Below are 20,074 nucleotides of genomic sequence, written 5' to 3'. Positions count from 1 at the left end.
ATAGTTTTTTTTTCCTCCGGAATAAAAAAGTGCAAAGTTAAAAGAACTCTTTTTTCCCCAATATTGAGTTTGGGTCTAAAGTAAACATCTCATGCATCTCTAATAGAAATTAAAGGTATATGTTATGTGTTAATACAGGGACCCACAACCCTAACTTCTCCATAACTGCAGTTAGAGGGAAGGATTGGCTTAGGATATAAAAGGCTAGGGAGATTGGCTCTCACGAGGCGATGTGGGACTATGGACCAGGGTTAACCATCTACGTCCCCAACACCCCCGGGCCCATAGCGGATGTGGGACCCAAGATCCCAGACTCACGGACCCGGATCAGAGAGTGGGCTCGATACGGTTATGGAGAGTTAGGGTGGTGGGTCCTCAGACAATACTAGTATCGAGCTACGCATTGTCTGAGGGACCCACCACCCTAACTTCTCCATAACTGTAGTTATGGAGAAGTTAGGGTGGTGGGTCCCTATGTAACATTATGAACACTATTTTTTTTATATATATAAATGTGACAAATGCAACAGCCAGGACACATGCACAACTGAGAATTAATCATCCGGCCAGGCACCCTCACCCAACTCAACATCATGCAAAAATAATTGAGTTTTGGCCCAAAATAAATATAACAAAGGATTTGCATATATGTTAAGAACACAACATCATGTTGTACTTAATTTGTATATACTACATATATACATCATAGCTATGAGATTAAAGTGACCATGCATCATTTGTATAGGGTTTTCTGGGGTATAAAAGTGAGGTTATGAGAATTTCTTACAAAAACTGTCATGCAGAAAAGATGTGAAACCAGCATTTGTTTTGCAATTGTCAAGCAAATTTTAAGCTCTGCAGATTTTTTTCCCTGTAGGATCTATCGATTGACATTGCTGTTTAAAAGACGAAGAAGTGAAATGCTACCTTGAGATCTTTCCATTCCCTTTGTAGACGACTTTCCTTTGTTCTCCTGTCGACAAACATATCTTATCAATGTTTGCATTCCACATAATTACATTCAGTGATCGAATAAGCGATTTATTTCAGGACTAGCAATGATTTGGTTTATAACTTCTCTACTTAGAAAAATGAAACTTGCATGTCAGTTTAGCAGATTTAGGCTAACCTTGTTCTTAATGACACAGTTATTATAATTTGCCAATTCCGACTATTGAGACGAGAAAATTACGAATTCAGAGGAGTAGTATTTCATAAAGTAGCTACATTATACTTTGCTTTGGATATATATCACTATAGAAGAGTGTGCTAAGGTCTACAGAATCCAAGTTTGAACGATGAATGGAACTGGTAATTGAAACTTCACAGATTATAATAATTGCAATAATAAAGACAGCAGTGTCACACCTTTGCATTTTCGGCATCAATTTCAAGACTGTTAAATTCCTTGAGAAGCATTGCTGAAGAAGGCAGCAATTTCCTGGTTCTGAGAATTAAAGTTTCAAAAGATTGACATGATCAATAAAAACAAATTGAATATACATAATGTAAAATACACAACCAGATGTTGGAGAACAGGGGGAATCACACAACCACAAATTGTTGTAATAATGCACATTGTAATGAAATTTGAGCTGACCTAGGTTTCATGGAATTTGGCGGTTTGGAAGCAGGAGATTGTATCTTTGCGGAAGTCTCCCTAACTTTGCATTCATCGGCAAGTCCATCATGTTTAACAACTGATGGATGTGATTTTGATATGGAGGAGCTCACCTTTCAGAATAGAATATAATGCAGCAAATTTCATGATACACAATGCAAGAAAGATATCAAATTTTCATGATGAAGTTTTTATTACAAATAAATTTCTGACTTAATCTACCTTAGGGTTTCTTTTCATGATTTCTCCATCCATGGATAAGCTTGAATTTTGAGTATTGCAGGTCACTGCCTGAGTACCCATTCCAACACATAAGAAAGGTGAAAGAAAAGAACTGAACATGAGTGAATTCAGTAAGCATTGAAGATTTAGATTTAGAGATCTCAAACATCATATTATGCAAATCAAGCTTTATGATATGATCTCTGAGAAGATTTAGAGAAATTGTACCTTTTCATTTTCTCCTGAATTAACAGTTGGTGGTGAAGATCTGTCAATATTATCTGAATGTTCACTGCCTGTTATACAATTTAATTTTAGCCAGCAAAATTTTGAATTCAATACTGCTGCATAGTAAAACTATTTATGGTTATACCTGACAAACCTGCAATAGTTGAAACCAGATGTTGTCCCTGAATGTTCGTCTCCTCTAAATCTGCAACTCGATGGTTGTTCACAGGTAAGTTTTCACCTTTCTGATCTGTGGGCTGTAGCATAATTATAGATTACTCAAACAGATCCAGCACAAATTTCTATATAGATAAAACACGCAAAGCATGACAACAAATTGTGTTATATTTCTTTTATCTCCCCTCTAATCTACAAATTGATGAAAATTTAGCAATACAATTTTATAACCGAAATGGTACATTGGTATCTCAATGAAAACTGGAAAATATCAGAAATCAACAGTAATCTAACCTTTACTTCTGTTTGCTGCGGTAGACATTCACCTCCAAAAGGAAATGATCCACACTCTTCATCACCTGTTGAAATTAACAATGGAAATTGATTATACCTAACAACTATTTATTAGTAACTTGATATTCAAATCATAAGGAGATTATCAGTTATAAAGAATTCACTTTTAAGTATACATGTGGCAGAGAACAAGAATTTTCTCATAATCAAAGTTATCTCTTAAAGCATATGACATATTTTGTGCTCTAATGCTTTACCTTTGATATTTGAGAAGCTATCAACCATCTGAGCTATCATCTGTAGCATTGAAATAAACTTGTAAATACATAGAGAGGGAGAGAGAGAGAGAGAGAGAGAGAGATAGAGAGAGAGAGAGAGATAGAGAGAGAGAGAGAGAGAGAGAGAGAGACCGTAACAAACTTTGCAAGCAAAATCTTTAATTGAGATAGTACTCCCCTTATTGTATCAAGTCAACAAATGATAGTGAAGTTAGCAGAATGAACTTAATTAAAAAACTGAGTATTTGGCCTACTAAAACTGCTGATGATTGCTATCATTCAAACCCCTTTGGTCCTGATTCATATAAAAGCCTCAACTATCAAAGATTATTTTCGCTTCAGAGAGTTTCAAAGCTCCCAATAGAAAATGCAATGTGACCAGGTGTTTTAAATCAATAGAAATTACATAAGCTAATAGCCCAAAATTGTGATTTGAAGTTTCACATGCACTTACTAACCCAATGATAAAGAATTCCATGTCTCCACAAACACACACAGAAAGCAAAAAATCTATGATAGCAGCAGCAACACCAACCAAAGGAGATTATAGAAACGAGAAAGAAGCAAGACAACTCTGTGTTAAGCAAGGATATGAACCTCATTCTCTTCCGTATGTACCGTTCCAAGAACCATAGGTGAAGAAAATGAGCCGACATTATCTCCTACAATATTTGCAATAAGATTGGTAAATAACATCTATCAATATAAGCTGCAAAGCTTCACAAAATTTTGCTGCTTGACTATTCCGAATATTGATGTCGAGATATAAAAAGCTGGAGAAGATATAAACCTGATGAAATTTCATCAAGTAAAATGTTATTCGCTCCAAAACCTTCCCCTCCATGCTCCTGAAATATTTTTCATTATATGGGCAGAGCACGTTAGAACCCTCAAACAAGTATCAAATCTGAATATCACTCTTGGAATTAGAACACTTGCACAACTTACAGCCCATTCTTTGGATACATCTGTTGATGTGCGTGACTCTAAAGTATCAGAATGATATTCCTGAAAAGGTCAGAATGCAACCAAACTTATTTCTGTCACACAGCTAAAAAAATGACAATGGGTTCAACAAACCATTCACCATTAAAACCACAAGACGGATAATTAAGTTTCAGGGAAAAGGGTGCTTTAATTGTTATGCTGAATTCATAAGTAATTGCAAATATTCCAATTCTACTACAGTTGCAAGGAATTCCCAAAGTAACAGTAATTACCTAAATCTGCTCCTAACTGATCTGCAAGTGTAATAACTCATTCTACATCCTACTTAAAAAGTTACTTGTGAGAGTCTGACCAATTTGCCACTTGACACCTTCGTCTCCGAATCTTCTGAATTAAGAAGCACCAAGGATGGTGAAGACTAACTGTTTGTAAGGAGGAAGATGAAAAAAACAAAGCTACTCTCCTTTATCATAAGTATTTGACCTTTGGTCAGAGAAAACTGAGATAAGTTTTCGGTTTTAACAATAGTGGAGTACGCATATTAGAAAAATATAGACTAACTATACAGAATACCAAATTTGAAGGAGTTATAAGCAAATATGTGGCATTTAAGTAAGCATGTCAGACTTGATGAATTACAATCTTAAGAAAATTACTCAAAAGCTATGTAAAAGGAGAAAACTTTGACATGCAGAAGCTGACAAGTTTGGCAAACATAAATTAACAGCAACGATATACTTGGAATGAGTTATTGACGATAAAATGAATTATAAAGATGAATCTCACCATTGAGATATGATTATATTCATGAACAATGTCAATGCACTTTGTGGATTCTTGCACTAACGGCTTCATCGGTGATCCCATGGCAGAGAAACCAGATAATGGCTCCTCTTTGGGAGGAGAGTCATCAATTGAAGGATGTTTACAGCAAGAACAACAAGACCTTAGTTCCTCCAATTCTTTCTCCAGTTTTGAAACTGAAGCTTTCTCCTTCCTAAGGGCACATCTTAGCTTTTCAGCGTCCTTATCTGACTCCTGTTGTACAAAGCAACAAAAATCTAGAATTGAAGGTAGCAAAATATGGTAAATGATTTAAAAACACTACATAAGTAGCTGTACAAGCGAATAGATGCATAAAAATTTTGTTGTTACCATGGTCCTTGCAAAAATATTGCCTTCTATAATATTTACTGAAGCCATGTTCACCAATCTAGAATATAACTTTATAATGATACAGTAGTTCCAATGTTAAACTGTGCAGTAGTCTTTGCATAAATTGGTTAGTCCACAAATGGTAAAAGAGCAAAAAGATTATGTGACCTCAGATTTTGAGTTTGGCATCACATTTTGCATCAAGCAGCACACAATAAATCTGCTATCACTTTCAGCATTATCATTATGATTTTTTTTTTCATATGCCATGGCAACACATTTCCTAATAATGAAATGCCATAAATTAGAAATGAAAGGAATCTATCAAGATCATTACTGTAAGTTTTTGCTTATACTCCTTGAGAACATTCCACAGAGCCTTAGCAAAACCCAGCATGATTTTTTCATTCCTTGCCCTCTGTGCTTCAGTGTGAAGATCTTCAAGACGTTCCATGCTCATATGTGCAGATCTACCAGACTTTGGAGATGCATTTGCTTTTTGCTGAAGCTTCTCATATTTAGCCTCTACAGATCATTACAATGATAGCAATCATCAAAACCAAACTACCAAATGTCACAGATAATAACAGCGGCTAGGAGAATGCTTATGAACATATTTCAGAATTGGAACAGTGTGTAAGATAGCCATTTGTTTAATTATATCACCAAGTAATGTATTGAAACCTTTTTCAGACGCACGATTGCCATCGACTTCATCATTATCATTTTTCACAGCATTGACCTGAGGGAAAAAACAAACAAAAAGAACACTATACGTTTGAACTTCAGAATATGACATCACTTGATCATAGCATTATTAACAAATATAGAAAATCAATTAGCTTGGAGCTCAGATTCATCTTCCTTTAAACTAGACTCTGAACTTCAAAGCACGAGAGCATGCAAATTTTTTAAAGAACAGATACAGATTGAGCAGCAAACATAAATTAAACAAGATACTGAATTTCAACAAGTACACTAGCAGTTTCACAAGAGTGCAGCATAAATAAACCCACTAACTTCCATCTCCACATACTACTAACTGGTTGACTGCAAGCAATGTTCATAATACAATATCATTGGATCCCATCAGGATTTTTGATGATCAACAATTTAAGTCTACAATAATGAAATAATATATACTAACAAAATTAACAAAACTTCAGCTGAAAGAGAATATTGAAAGAAATAGTGCCGTAAAGCTTTATAGAAGAAAATTACCAATGATGTGTCTGAGCCATTGAATTTCCTTCGCTTCAAGTGCTCTGATCCACTATGTGTAGTACTTCTTTTTAAACTAGGAAAATTTGGAAGCTCTTCAAGGTTGCTATACCTGAAAATAGAAAAAATATTATTCGAAAAAAAAAAAGAAATATGGATAGACACTGGGCCAACAGACTTTATGGTCCTTAGACATTTGGGCATCTCAGCCCAAACAAAATTAGTAGTTTTGAAACAACTGAGTAATTGTAAGTAGAAGGCGAAACATTCCAGAAGAAATTGAATCTACTCTAGAAGGGGAAGGTCCAGCTTTCCTGCCATAAAATTAAAATTCTAAATGAGCAAGATCTGCTATTCCTATAGTTCTTTTTTGTTTTGTCTTCCCTTGCAAATATTTCAACATATGATAGCATATTCTATTAGTTGTGCATTAAAATATAAGGACATGCCTAATCAAGTTTTAGACTTTACACTCTCACTGATGGTTGGTTCTTGCATTCTTTCATTATTGACCTGAACTTGATATTAACACAAACCATCATGGTGCTTCATCAAACCTAGTGCGATTTTCCAGTCCATATAATACCTATTAAAGACAGCCTTTGAAGAATAGCATGACATAATCCCTGTGTGTGACAGGAAGCTAGAATAAAAGCCTTCCATCTTACTTAAGTGGTACTTGTTTGTTATAATGTGGTCTCCCACAATGTGCCACCATTATGATGGTGTGATATGTTAATGGTATTCAGCAAACCTCTGATCCTTAAACTCATGGAGTTGCAGAACATAAACATCACCACAAATTGGAAATTGTTACATCAATATTATTTCTTGCAAATATACCATCTGCATTTTGGATTGAATCAAGCCAAGATAATTTATGTTCTGGTTGTATAAATCACTCTATCAAAAGCTTAATTTTGAATCAAGCAAAGATAATATATGTTCTGATTGCAAATATATTTTGGATTGAATCATGGTAATATATACACCTTGAACTAAGAGTTAATTTCAAAATTTTACAAAAAAAAAAATAACATATTCATTGCTCTCTTGACTCTATTCATTTGAAAAACTAAAAATATTAGAAATATTGAAAACAAAATTAAATTTTCAAATAATTTGTAAGTTGATTTTCGAAGTGGGTATATAAGCAAATTAAAATGTTTTCTGATGGTACACAACATTTTTTTCCGAGTTAACTTTGATTGAAATATGTTTGAATATGTAATACCAAGCTTTATTTTCTACCTTTATGTAATTAACAATATTTTCATTAGTTTTTAATCAGTGAATATTTATTTGTTAATTTTTGGAAAGAAATTATTTGACCAAAATTTTGGAGAATAAATAAAATAAAATGTCCATTTAACCTTCTCAAGGGCATTCATATCATTCCACTATTCATACACTCCTTACTTACACATTGACCAATACAAAAATAATATAGTGGCATTTTCCCTCCAAAACCTCATATCCCAATATTTCAACAATTATATTCAAACAAATATGGGATCAAAGTATGATTACCATAAATAATCAAGCAATACACATGACAAAGTGGCAAAAGGAAGCTTTGTTACTCATTCTATGTTATGTTGATTAAAAATATACCATATAGAGTTGCTTATGCTGCTCACAAACCACCTTGATAACTTCATGATTCAAAAGATCATCAATATCATTATGCTACTTTCAGTGTGTAAACCAACCAGTTTTTGAGAAGAAAAATCATGCCAGCAATTTCAATGGCCAAAAGAAGAATTGAGAGGAAATTATGATCATATAAGACATACTTGATTTTCATGTATGGTGAAGCTTGTCTTAGCAAAAATGATGTATCAAGGTAATCATCTTCCCCCGGCTTTACAGTTAAAATCTGCATAATATAAGACAGATATTAGCAAATACACTTGTATATTTATCTAATCCCAAAAGATAAGTATGCAATAAACCATAACAAGTAAGGACACAAAACTATCACAAATTTGTTGTTGAATGAATTTACATGAATTAGTACACAATATTGGTATTTGACAATATTTGTACTCTTCAATAACTAAAAGTTCCAAAGAGGTAAGCATTACTTTAAACGACATTTTATTCAAACAAAAAAATAGTTAAGAATGTTGGTCAATACAATTATTCCTCCGACTTTGCCTTTGTAGTATTTTTCACATGAAAGAGGCACAAGAAAAATCAGTATTAAAGAATAGTCATTTTATCATTTAAGAATAAAATTCAACCATTAACATGACTAACATTCTCATCTAATCCCTTTCAACTAAAATAACAACAACAACAACAGTAATAATAATAATTCAAGATTGCAATATCTAGTTAAGATGAAAAATTAACCCTAGTCTTAGATTGGAAGAAGTTTAAAAAAAGATGCAAAAATAATTATAAAATATATATAGACGATACACGGTTTGTGCCTAGGTTTTGTCCCTTTCAACCCAACAAATATGGGATGAAAAGAAATGATAAGAGGGTTAAAACTATGCAAGCAATCCCTCATAATAACCTACAACATTATTTAGATATTAGATAAGCTCGTCTTTTTGGATTGAAAAAGCAACACATGAAGGAAGGATAAGAGGACAAATAGATACACAAACATAAAGGCAAAGCAAGAAAAGAGACAAAGAAATAAGGTGAAAAGGATAACTAAAGGTACGTCTCCTTTATTTTCCGTCTTTCACTCCCATGGCCATGAATATTCTTACCTCATCTAAGTAATATAAACCCATGACTCATCAACTGCCATGCACACAAAAGCTTAACCCCATAAACAATTGCATGCATTGCGTTCACAAATCATGATTCTTCCTCCTTTGTCAAGCATGGAAAAAGCATTTATGATATATTCAAAACCTCATCATACTTCTTTGTTCTGCATCAAAAGAATCAAATGTCCCTTTTTTTATTTTCCTTATTATTTCATGTCCCTTTCATAATTCCTTCTTTTAATCACAATTTGCCTCAATAGTAGGGATTGGTTGATCGTTTGATGTTTGTATATTTTTGTGTATTTTAATTTAATGAACTAGTTAAAGAATTTTATTATTTCTTTCACATAAAATCATATACGCAAGCTTCAGCGCATGAGAAATCCAAAATGGGCTACATGTACAACACGTGGCTCTTGTCATTGCTATAGAACACACGACAACCTATCCATGGATATCCAAAACCACCGCTATATCTTTTTCTAGTGAAACTATGCACGCATAAGGAAAAAAGAACATGGGACACATTCATAAAAAGCCACTTAGCAGAACACATGTGACCTCTTTTTCTTTACATTCTCCTTTTTCTAAAGAACTTCAAGGAAGTTTTAGATCTTCCTTTCCCAATAAGCTTAGGTGCTAGATTTGATAAGCCATTCTGTATTCCTATGCTTCTTTTCCTACCAAAATTTCTTCTGGAGTGCTTCTAAGTTATTCTTCCTATTTGGATTAGCTTTTACCAAAAAGCAGAAATGGTTAGAAAAGTTCAAATTTTATTTTCCAAAAAATTATAAGATGGATGTTTCTACAAAAAGAGCTTCTAATAGACAGAGAAAAGACCTAGCAAAATTTTAGATGCAACTGAAAAAATTTTAATAATTAAGATCCATGTTCTAATGTCTCTTATTTGTATTGTTTTCCATAATTACTACTTCATGGATAATAACTTTGAAAAAACTTTGGAGTTAGTTCAGTCTCTAAGGAAAAGAAAATTACCCAGCTTTATATAACCGATTGAAACTTGAAAGGAAAAGTAAGTTATTTCCTAATTTTTAACATCATATTTATAATCTTGAGAAGTAGACTATTTGCATTAAACCTCATGTATTATAACCCACCAGCAGTGTCCAAAAAATTTCTTTTGTTAATAAAGAATTAAAAATAACTAAATTGCCATTATGGAGCCCTAAGGATATTAAGTATCAAATACGTTAAATGATGCATTATTCAAACATGTATTCTTATGTCAGACATTCACACAAGGAAGAAAAAAACATAGAAAGGAAACTAAAAGAAAGATGAATTACAATCACATAATTCAATTAGGATATGATTCCTTTTGATGTGACAAAAGAGAAATAAGGTAGCAAACAACTATGATATGACAAAGTTTGATATTTTCATTAAAAAATAGATAAAAGTAAATTTGCAAAAGATAACAAGGGAATGAACAAATGAATTTGTAGATATAAAAAAAGTAAGTAATGTAATAAGATTGATGATGATACCGTATATCATGAGGCAACTAAATTTATAAACCATAGAGATGAGAACAAGAAGCTCATAATTTGAGTTCTGTTACAATATTGAAATATTAGAATGCGTGTAAGTTATCCAATAGCTAGCAATCAAGAGGATATTGAACAAATTAAGACTATTAAGTTGTAACTATCACACACAAAGATTTGCAAGCAAGTGACATTACTAAAGACACTAATCTAACAAAAGATAGAACCATGAAGATGTGGTTGGAATTAAAATTTGACTGTGGACAATTAAATTCAATTATAAAAATAAACATACCAGAGTCGTTCGCTTTTTTCCTTCCAAATACTCTCTTAGATACCTTGTCAACTAAATAGATAAAAAGAAAGATATTAATAAAGAAATCAAAACAAAATCATTTAAGACATCTCAAGTAGATTAGCTTGTTAGAATGTTTTAGCAACAATAAAAAATAATAGAGAAGAAAAGCATATTTTTTCCCAAGCTTATTAAAAACTAAAAAAACAAAAAAAGAGTTTTGTGCATGTATATATATTATTAAATATCACCACTGGCCAAAATGATGTAGAACAAAATACCAGCCTGCAAATGCAAGAGCCTAATGAACACTCCATAGTTAGCTTCTTCTGGCATTTTGACTTGGTCAGCATGATCAAATGTTAAACTAAGGGTAAATACATACTTCTATTAAAATTTCAGCAAGTTCTTTTTCAGATGGTAATCAAAGCCATGGAATCGTCACGAGGAGGCGCCTCCCACACCGATGGCAAGGAAGATCGTGGAATCGCCGCAATCTGGGCTGCCATTGAGTTACAAAAAGCCACGATTGAAACAAAGAAGGTCCAGTTAAAGGAGATTGCAGCGGCTCTCAGTTGACTAAGTCCTTCAGGTGGTGATTGTGGGAGCGAGACACCAAGAAAGTTGTGGTCACCTACAACACCACAATCACCCACACCAAGGTATGGAGCTTCATCTAAGATCATCCCATTTTCAGGATTGGAGGGTATTGGAAGGTCGGAGTAGTTCACCACACCAACAGGACAAAATCACAAGAGGAATGTAGACAATAATCATTTAAAGGCTAAAATACCTGAGTTTAAAGATGATCTGCGTGTTGAAGGCTCCTTGATTGGATGTTTGAGGAGGAGAGGTTTGCAAATGTAATGGGGATATCATAGGAGAAATTGGTCAAGTTGGTAGCTTACAAGCTTAAGAGAGGTGCTGCTATATGGTTGGATCAACTTCAAAAGAATCAGCTATGATAAAGGAAGCAAGTCATTCGTGCTTGGAGAAAAATGAAACAGAAGCTACTTGCAAGATTCTTGCCACCTGACTACGAGCAAATCATTTTCAACATGTATCAGAATTGTGTGCAAGGACAGCGGTTAGTGTTCGATTACACTACTGAATTATACAGGCTGTCAGCACGCAACAATGTGGCTGAGTCAGAACAGCAAAAGGTAGCGTGATACTTGCACGGACTCAAACCAATGATCAAAAATCAAATCGGGTTACAAACCGTGTGAGTAGTGGAAGAAACCCATAATTTGGCATTGAAGGCCAAGATGATGGATGAATGGAGAGATTGATATCGCCAACTACCATTTCCCCAGCGTGGAGACGTCGCAGGGACTTCTTTAGTTAGGAATGCTATCAAGGGCCAGCCACATACAGAAAACTCTCCTTTTGCTCTTCAGGTCACTAGTAATAGGAACTCCGGAAAAGACATCGAAATGGCCTCAAGCCTTATTGCATATCAGGGGCCACCCCAACATCCTAACCCATATGGAAGATTACTCCCCGGAAAGTGTTTTCAATGTGGACACCAAGGACAACAATCTAATGAGTGCCCTGTGAGATGGCCTGCTAATTTTGTTGAACATATCAAAGTTTATCAAGTGGGTGAAGCTAAAGTACATGGTGTAATACCTACAAAATAATATAGCGAGGAAATATTCTAAGGTGCAGAATTTGCTGTGGAAGAAGGAGAAAGAATAACATGTTCTTTGGAGTTTGTTGTTATCACCCAAAAAAGGAAGAACAAATTCAACGAAATAGGGTCTTCCATTCCAATTGCTCAGTCAATAATAAGGTTTGTGACTTGATTGTCGATAATGGCAGCTGTGAGAATTTTATAGCCCTTCGAGTAGTGTAGCACTTAAAGCTTCCTGTGGAACCACATCCAAAGCCTGTTATTGTTGGGTGGATTAAAAATGGACCCCAAATTGAAGTCATCGAGAGGTGCAAGATACCGATATCAATGGGGAAACATAATAAGGATGAGGTATTATGTGATGTTGTCGATATGGATGCCAAACATATGCTATTAGGGCGCCCTTGACAATTTGATGTGGGATGCATTTACCATGGCCGGGACAACATTTATGTTTTTTCATGAGAGGCTCATAAGATTACAATGACACCGCATCCAGCATCAAAAGCCTTTGGTGAAAAGGATAATGAGAACCATCGGCACCTGGATTATTTACTGTCATCTCTTGCGATGAGATTTTCATTGTTGGCTCTCATAAAGAAGAAACCATATATGGGGTTGTGTAAAAGGCAGCACTTACCCTCAAACACATTTTTGAAGAAACTACCACAACTCCAGGCCTGCAATGCTTACTCATAAAATTTCAGGACATCATGCCTGACGACCTTCCAGATGGTCTTTCACCCTTCCCTTGAGAGAGGTACAACACCACATAAACTTCATTACAAGTGCTAGTCTCCCTAATTTCCTCAATATCACATAAACCCAAAGGAAATTAAAGCCTTGAGAGAAAAGATTGAAGAATTGTTGCGAAAAACATTCATCAAAGAGAGTATGAGTCTGTGCGCGGTACCAACCCTGTTAGTTCCAAAAAAGGATGGAATATGGCGGATGTGCATTGATAGTCGGGCAATTAATCGAATTACTGCCAAATATTGATTTCCAATTCCACGAATGGAGGGCATGCTAGATCGATTAGCTGGTGCTTCCATTTTCTCAAAGATTGATCTTTGCAGTGCCTATAACGAAATTAGCATCTGAGCTAAAGATGAGTGGAAACAGCTTTCAAGATGCCAGATGGGTTGTATGAATGGTTGGTTATGCCATTCAGGCTTATAAACGCACCGAGTACATTCATGAGGTTGATGACATAGGTATTTGTGGACCCCAACCAACTCTTAAAGCATGTTTAGTATGCTAAGCTAGTGTTCTGCACTTAACGACATCTCTTTGTCTCCATGTTTTGGATGTTTAGCTGGGATGATGGATTCCTGGAGGAAATTCCAGCCCCATCACATCCTTGTCTTCCACTTGGCCAAGCCTTTACCCCCCATGGCCATCATTCTTCTCCATTCTTCCTTCTTTATTCTTCTTCTCCATTCTCCCACTCCATCTTGCTCTCTTGGGAAGGTTGAGGAGGAGTGCGTTCCATCGACGGAGTTCGGGCTTCTACCGAAGTTCTTGACGTCCAGAGGCGAGGCTAAGAGGAGCAACAAACCGCCGGTGCTTCCACAAAGTCTAGGTAGGTTCTCTTATTCTCTTGGTGGTGATAGAGCTTAATACATGAGTAGTGTGAGAAGCTTGTTTGAATATGAAATTTAGACCATGTTTGTATGTTAAATTCAGGTGAGATGCATGTTTGTTTGGAAGCTTATAGTTGCATGTACTTATACTCATACAACCTTTTGATCCTAAGTGCATGTTAACATCATTCCACTCCACAACTTGAAGCCTTTTTCCTGCCATTTTGGTTTAGTTTGCATGTTGTTTAGTGGGTGGTGAGCTTAGTTGCAAAGCTTGTTCTTTTTAGTTATCTATGGGTCATATATGTGTGCATATCTATGCTTATGTTTGCATGAAGAGCTACACCTTTTTTGATTGATTCATGAGCTTATCCTTGCATGAAACTATACATATTTACCTGCATGAAACCATATCTGCATATATGCTGAAACACTCTCTAGTGCCTTTTGAATATTTATATTTCATGGCCTCAAAGATATATATATATATATATATGCATGGAACCATCTATATATATATATATATACATGCATGAAACCCAAGCCTGACACCCAAGTTCCTCCATGCCTTGTGAATGTATATATATTTATAATATGTGTGTATGGCCTGCTAAGTTCTACATCTTTGTGCGTGCCTTTCATTGGCATTAACTTTTAGTCACTAGTAAAGCTGCCACCCATATGAGCTTCTTCTAAGATGCTATTTATATATATTATTTTGGCATGTTTAAGCTGCTACTCTAGTTAGAGCTTGGTTTGTGTGCAGATAGATATAGCTATTGATGCATTCCCATTGATGCTTCTTTCGAAGCTAGAAGTTTTTTAATTTTTTATAGAAAGGCCCATGCTCTATCTGTAGAGTTATTGGTATCTAGGCTAGCTCTTCTTTAGCCTTGTGCATGAACTCTTCCATGCTTAAGTAATCATATTTTTTTGGGTAGGTTCTTCCCTTGGGTTATAGGACCATTTTTAGAGATAACCTTGGATTTCAATTGGAATTAGGCGATCATCAAGTATATAATCTGTCGTTATAGTTTTGTATATATTTTGTTGTTATTTGTCCTCATTTTTAAAAAAATTCGGAAATTTTTTTTCTTAATCATTTAGTTATTTCTCTTTAATTACTAGTTTATGCTTAAATGTGCTTTTACCTTTTCTTTAATTCTTTTGGGTAATTATTCTAATTTTTATTTATTCAGTTATATATTTTTTTCTATTTTGGGAGAGTAATAAATAATTGTGAATAATTTAATGTTTGGTTATTCTAAGCTATTTTTTGATTTATACTTTATTAGTTGGATTACCACCATATTTTATGGTTTGTTCTTTTGGTAAATTATTTCTATTTTTTTCTTAACTTGTTGGAACCATGCTGCCATTATCCTCAAATTATTATGTTTCTATTTCCATTATGTAATTGACTTTGTATACAGCTACTTGAATTCAACCAAATGCTTCCTCTTAAACCTTTTTCTTTTGATTTACGGATTAAATATTCTTTTCTCCATCCAACCTAGTATGTTTGTTTTAGTGGAAATTTATTATTTCTTTAACATGGGAATCAGGATAGGCTTGAAGATGGGCATATTTTTCTTTTATCTTTTTATTTAATTATTTATTTGTTTACTTTATTATTTATCACTTGAATTTTTGGGAAGATATTTATGGATATTTTGTATTTTGGGTTTGAAATCTGTCTGAACGCTTTGGTCTCCAAATGAGCGATATGCAACCCTATCAGTGGGGGATTAAACCCTGACCTTGTCGATAAGAAAGTCTTGAACAAGCGAGGCTGTAATTTTGCAACGTGTCCGTTCGGTGAAATAATTAATGGCCATCTGATATTCAATCTCGGGTCACCAAGGGTAAATAAATGACCTCTATTATTCTAAATTGGGTCATTGAGGGTATACAAATAACCTCTGGCATCTATAGTGAAATTTGAGACACTCTGGAATCTGTTACATTCTGCTTTGCCCTTTTGATTTTGATTACACTATTTTTGTGTTACTGATTTTGTGCAAATTTAATATCTGACCTTTTGTTTTTAGTTTCTTTTGGATTACTTACTGGGCTAGTGAGCTTATAGATTTTTTTTAAAATCCTTTTCAGATAAATAGCAGTAAACCCAGGGATCTTACCAAGCTTCCAGTAGATGCTTTCCTTTAGAGTTGTGTCTTATATCTTTATTATCAGTTGTATGGTTGGTTGTTAAGAATCTCTTTACGGGTCATTGTGTATTTCTTTACTTTGTATTTGAACCTAGTTGTAACCCTTAAGATGTACCCATATTTTGTATTCCTATCAGTTTATTTCTTTCTCCACTCTGTGTTAGGTTTTGAGGCCTTGCAAGTTCACTGGGCTCCAGCCCTGTGGGACTACGGGCGTTTGTCCGCACACCAGGTCCGGTCAGGCCGGGATCGCGGCATGACAAATCTAAGTGGTATCAGAGCCGAATTTGATAAACCTCCAGTTTGATGATCCTAACAACCTAGATAGATTCTTCAGTTTGAAAATCCTTAGGATGTTTGATGATCTTTGGTAGAAGCTAAGTTCAGTCTAATATTGCTTATTGTTCTTTGTCCATTGATTCATATGTTTTGTTAGGAAAAAGATGACTTCAGGACATAAACAAGGCCGTAGGCAACCAGCTTCTGGATATGTAAAGAAGCAATTAAGCGACTTATCCGAACAGAGAAGAAAGGGGAGAAAAAGCGATTGAGGAAGTTGGATGGCTATGAACCATCCAGTGGAGCAGTAGTCCATCCTCTCATGCCGTCATCTTCTATGGTGATAAGCATGAACACTCGAGATTTCAGCTCATTGATAGCAAAGACCATGAGAGAGCTGTATGAGGAAGAGACAAATATCAGCATGAGACAACGGGACATTGGAAGATGGATGCATTGGGACAGCCTTTCTAAGGAGACAGCTACCACCTATGACTATTCATTGGCAATACTTTGCCGCCTTGGTCCCGTAGATCTCCTCCAAGATAATACCAACCTAGTTGTTTTGTCTCTAAGAACGGTGCAGGGACGTGAATATCGCATACATATGGAAGAGCTGGAAAAGCGGAGGACTGCGAAGCTGGCTAGGAGGATCTTAATGGAAGACCCAGTCACTCCTCCTACTCCCCCACCATGGTTCGTGATGAGAGTTTGGCCCAGGAAAGCTGTGGAAGCTACTAGTGATTTGAGGCTTCTTTACCCCCATCTCGGTCTAACCCTAGGGTGTTAGATTGCTAAACCTCGCTCCTAGTGTGTTTTGTTGTTATTATATAAGACTAGAAGTGCCTAAGTGTTTGTTTTAATCATCTACTTTTCAACTACCATGATCCTCTTCTGATGTGTTCTTGGTATCTTTCCCAAGGATACTTATTTTTAGACTGGGGTTAAGCCTTTGAAGTATTAGAATAATGGTTCCGCTTGATTTTAAAATCTACTTTCAGTAAACTTTTGATGTCCTCGTACCCTAATTTCTAATCATATTGGGTTTTTGCAGAATGACTCGCAGAGCAGCTAGCAGGAGCGTGAATGATTTATTTGGTCAACCATCAATTGCTCAGGAAGCCCAAAATGAAGGCCGAGAGGATTTTGCCAACAGTCAAAAGATGATACTGGAGCCATTGCGAGAAGTAGTGGGATAGGTGCGGGGGTAGCGTCTATCACAAGTTCGCAACAACCAACACCGTCACCTCCTCCTCCCCCTAAGGAACCCAAACAGAGGACAGTCATGGAATTTAGGAATATAGGACCCCCGGACCCCCACCATTTGAGGGTATCACCAATCTAGACGAGGTGGACCAGTGGATGGCAAAAATGAAAAAAGCTTTTGCAGTAATGAACTTTACTTTAGAAGAGAAGCTCATGTTCGCATCTATAAGAAGAGCTGGAGCCAGGAACAACTCTGGCAATAGAGTTCAGATTGAGTCTCAAATAGTCAATGGGCCACCGGCGCAATGACCTTGGAAATTACCCCCTATCCCACCTCCCCGTGCTAACCAGAGAGGTTATGTCACTTGTGGTGGAGCTCATATGATTGCAGATTGCATATGGGCTTCAGGAGCTTGTTTTAAATGTTGCAGCCAGGGTCACCATATTACAAAGTGTCCATAGCTATCTTCTAAGCCTCAACAAACTTTTAATGGGCAGAGTTCCAGGGTCATACCAGCATAAAAACCTCAAACCCCTTCGGAACAGCTTGCAGGAAAGGCTATTAGTAGGCAACCACCCTCCTCAACCCATCAGAAGGCGGGCAGACCAAAGACTCAAGGAAGAGTCTATGCACTAACTCAGGAGGATGCTCATGTCTCTAATGTTGTGGTGTTAGGTACCTTACCAATATATTCTGCTTATGCCTGTGTTTTGTTCGATTCTGGAGCAACGCATTCCTTTATTTTTTCTGCATTTGTTCGAAAGCATGTTTTTCCTACTGTTGTCATGGATTATGATTTGAGTGTTGCTATGCCTATTGGTAATGCTTTAGTGGTCAACAGAGTTTGTGTAAACTGCCCTATGGTAATTGATAACCATGAGTTGCTAGCTGATCTCCATGTCATAAGCATGAAAGATTTCGATGTTATTCTTGGAATGGACTGGTTGTTCTCTATCCATGCAGAGGTTGATTGCCATGGGAAAAGAATTGATTTTAGAATCCCTGGAGAAATGGAATTATCCTTTCTTGGGAGTGATTCTATATCACCAACTCGAGTAATTTCTGCCCTAAAAACTAAGAAAATACTTTTGAGTGGGTGCTCGGGAGTTCCCGCAACTGTAGTAGAAGTCAAAATTGGAAGTCAGGTGCTTGAAGATATTCCAGTGGTGAGGGAGTTTCTGGATGTTTATCTTGAAGATCTTCCGGGGTTGTCTCCGGACAAGAAGATAGAGTTCTCTATTGGCCTAGTCCCAGGTATTAACCACATCTCTAAGGCCCCTTACAGGATGGCCCCTACTAAGTTAAAAGAGTTGGAGAAGCAGCTTGAAGAACTTCTCGATAAAGGTTTCATTCATCCAAGTGTTTTTCCATGGGAAACTCATGTGCTTTTTGTGAAAAAGAAATATGACAGCTTGAGATTATGCATCGACTACCAAGAGCTAAATAAAGTGACTGTGAAGAACAGATATCCATTACCATGGATTAATGACCTATTTGATCAGCTGTAAGGTTCGCAAGTATTCTCAAAGATCGATCTCAGAACGGGATACCACTAACTGAAGATTATGCAAGAGGATGTACCAACAACTACATTTCAAACTCGTTATGGTCATTACGAATCCTGGTAATGCCTTTTGGGTTGACTAATGCACTAGCTGCTTATTTGGATTTGATGAACATAACTTTCAAGCCCTTCCTGGACAAATTCATTATTGTGTTTGTTGACGACATCTTGGTGTATTCCAAAAATCAGGAGGAGCATGAAGAGCATTTGAGAATCTTGTTAGGGACTCTCCAAGTGTGAATTTTGGCTAGATCAAGTTTTGAAGCTATCAAAGAGCTCTTGTGCAAGGCTACGACGTTGACGCTGCCAAGCTTTGAGAAGTTGTTTGAAGTTGAGTGCAATGTTATGGGATAGGGACTGTTATGATGCAAGAGAAGAAACAGTGGCATTCATTAGTGAGAAACTCAGTTATGCTCGACGAAAATGGTCAACATATGATCAGGAGTTCTACTCAGTTGTGAGAGCTCTCAAACACTAGGAACATGACCTTGTTCCCTAAGACTTTGTGCTTTACACCGACCATCAGTCCCTCATGCATTTAGGAGATAAAAACAAGTAAGCTGAATGCATACTAGATGGATCACTTTTTACAGAGGATTTCCTTCACCATCAAGCATAAAGCGGGAGCTTCGAACAGAGTTGCGGATGCATTGAGTCAGAGATTAGCTTTGTTAACAACATTAACAACTGAAATTATTGGTTTTGAAGTACTTAAAGATGTGTATCCTGAAGATGATGACTTCAGTGAAACATCGAGCCAATGCTTAAAAAGAGGTGCCTAGGAAGATTTCCTACTGTTGGATGGCTACCTATTCAGGGATAATCAACTCTGTATACCACGGACCTCCTTACAAGAAAAACTCATGCAAGACCTGAACGATGGGGGATTAGGCAAACATCTTGGGCCCGATAAGACAATTGGTGCACTTGAAGAAAGATACTATTCACCACAATT

The 20,074-nt window shown here is 36.0% G+C and overlaps 1 protein-coding gene across 2 annotated transcripts in view; it reads right to left on the bottom strand.

Annotated features, from left to right (window-relative positions):
* Positions 1–759: 759 nt before the first annotated feature.
* The window catches only part of LOC120275304 (kinesin-like protein KIN-6), a 30,840-nt gene continuing 11,525 nt past the window's right edge, over positions 760–20,074 (bottom strand). Inside the window, exons 8-24 of one of the 2 annotated variants that reach the window (XM_039281836.1) lie at positions 10,680–10,730; positions 7,941–8,023; positions 6,145–6,256; positions 5,608–5,665; positions 5,261–5,448; positions 4,555–4,806; positions 3,769–3,828; positions 3,611–3,668; positions 3,418–3,482; positions 2,800–2,839; positions 2,543–2,607; positions 2,217–2,328; positions 2,072–2,139; positions 1,844–1,912; positions 1,601–1,734; positions 1,369–1,447; positions 760–973 (exon numbers count right to left, since the gene is read on the bottom strand). In XM_039281836.1, coding sequence (XP_039137770.1) covers positions 881–973; positions 1,369–1,447; positions 1,601–1,734; positions 1,844–1,912; positions 2,072–2,139; positions 2,217–2,328; positions 2,543–2,607; positions 2,800–2,839; positions 3,418–3,482; positions 3,611–3,668; positions 3,769–3,828; positions 4,555–4,806; positions 5,261–5,448; positions 5,608–5,665; positions 6,145–6,256; positions 7,941–8,023; positions 10,680–10,730 — 1,587 coding nt within the window. In that variant the 3' untranslated portion in view covers positions 760–880. The remainder of the gene's footprint in view (positions 974–1,368; positions 1,448–1,600; positions 1,735–1,843; positions 1,913–2,071; positions 2,140–2,216; positions 2,329–2,542; positions 2,608–2,799; positions 2,840–3,417; positions 3,483–3,610; positions 3,669–3,768; positions 3,829–4,554; positions 4,807–5,260; positions 5,449–5,607; positions 5,666–6,144; positions 6,257–7,940; positions 8,024–10,679; positions 10,731–20,074) is intronic. The other variant, XM_039281837.1, reaches the window with a different exon arrangement.

This window comes from Dioscorea cayenensis, chromosome 14 (genome assembly GCF_009730915.1).
Source record: "Dioscorea cayenensis subsp. rotundata cultivar TDr96_F1 chromosome 14, TDr96_F1_v2_PseudoChromosome.rev07_lg8_w22 25.fasta, whole genome shotgun sequence".
NCBI classification, from domain to species: domain Eukaryota; kingdom Viridiplantae; phylum Streptophyta; class Magnoliopsida; order Dioscoreales; family Dioscoreaceae; genus Dioscorea; species Dioscorea cayenensis.
Note: the sequence above shows the minus strand (reverse complement) of the source record. Positions and strands in the feature narration are given on the sequence as shown.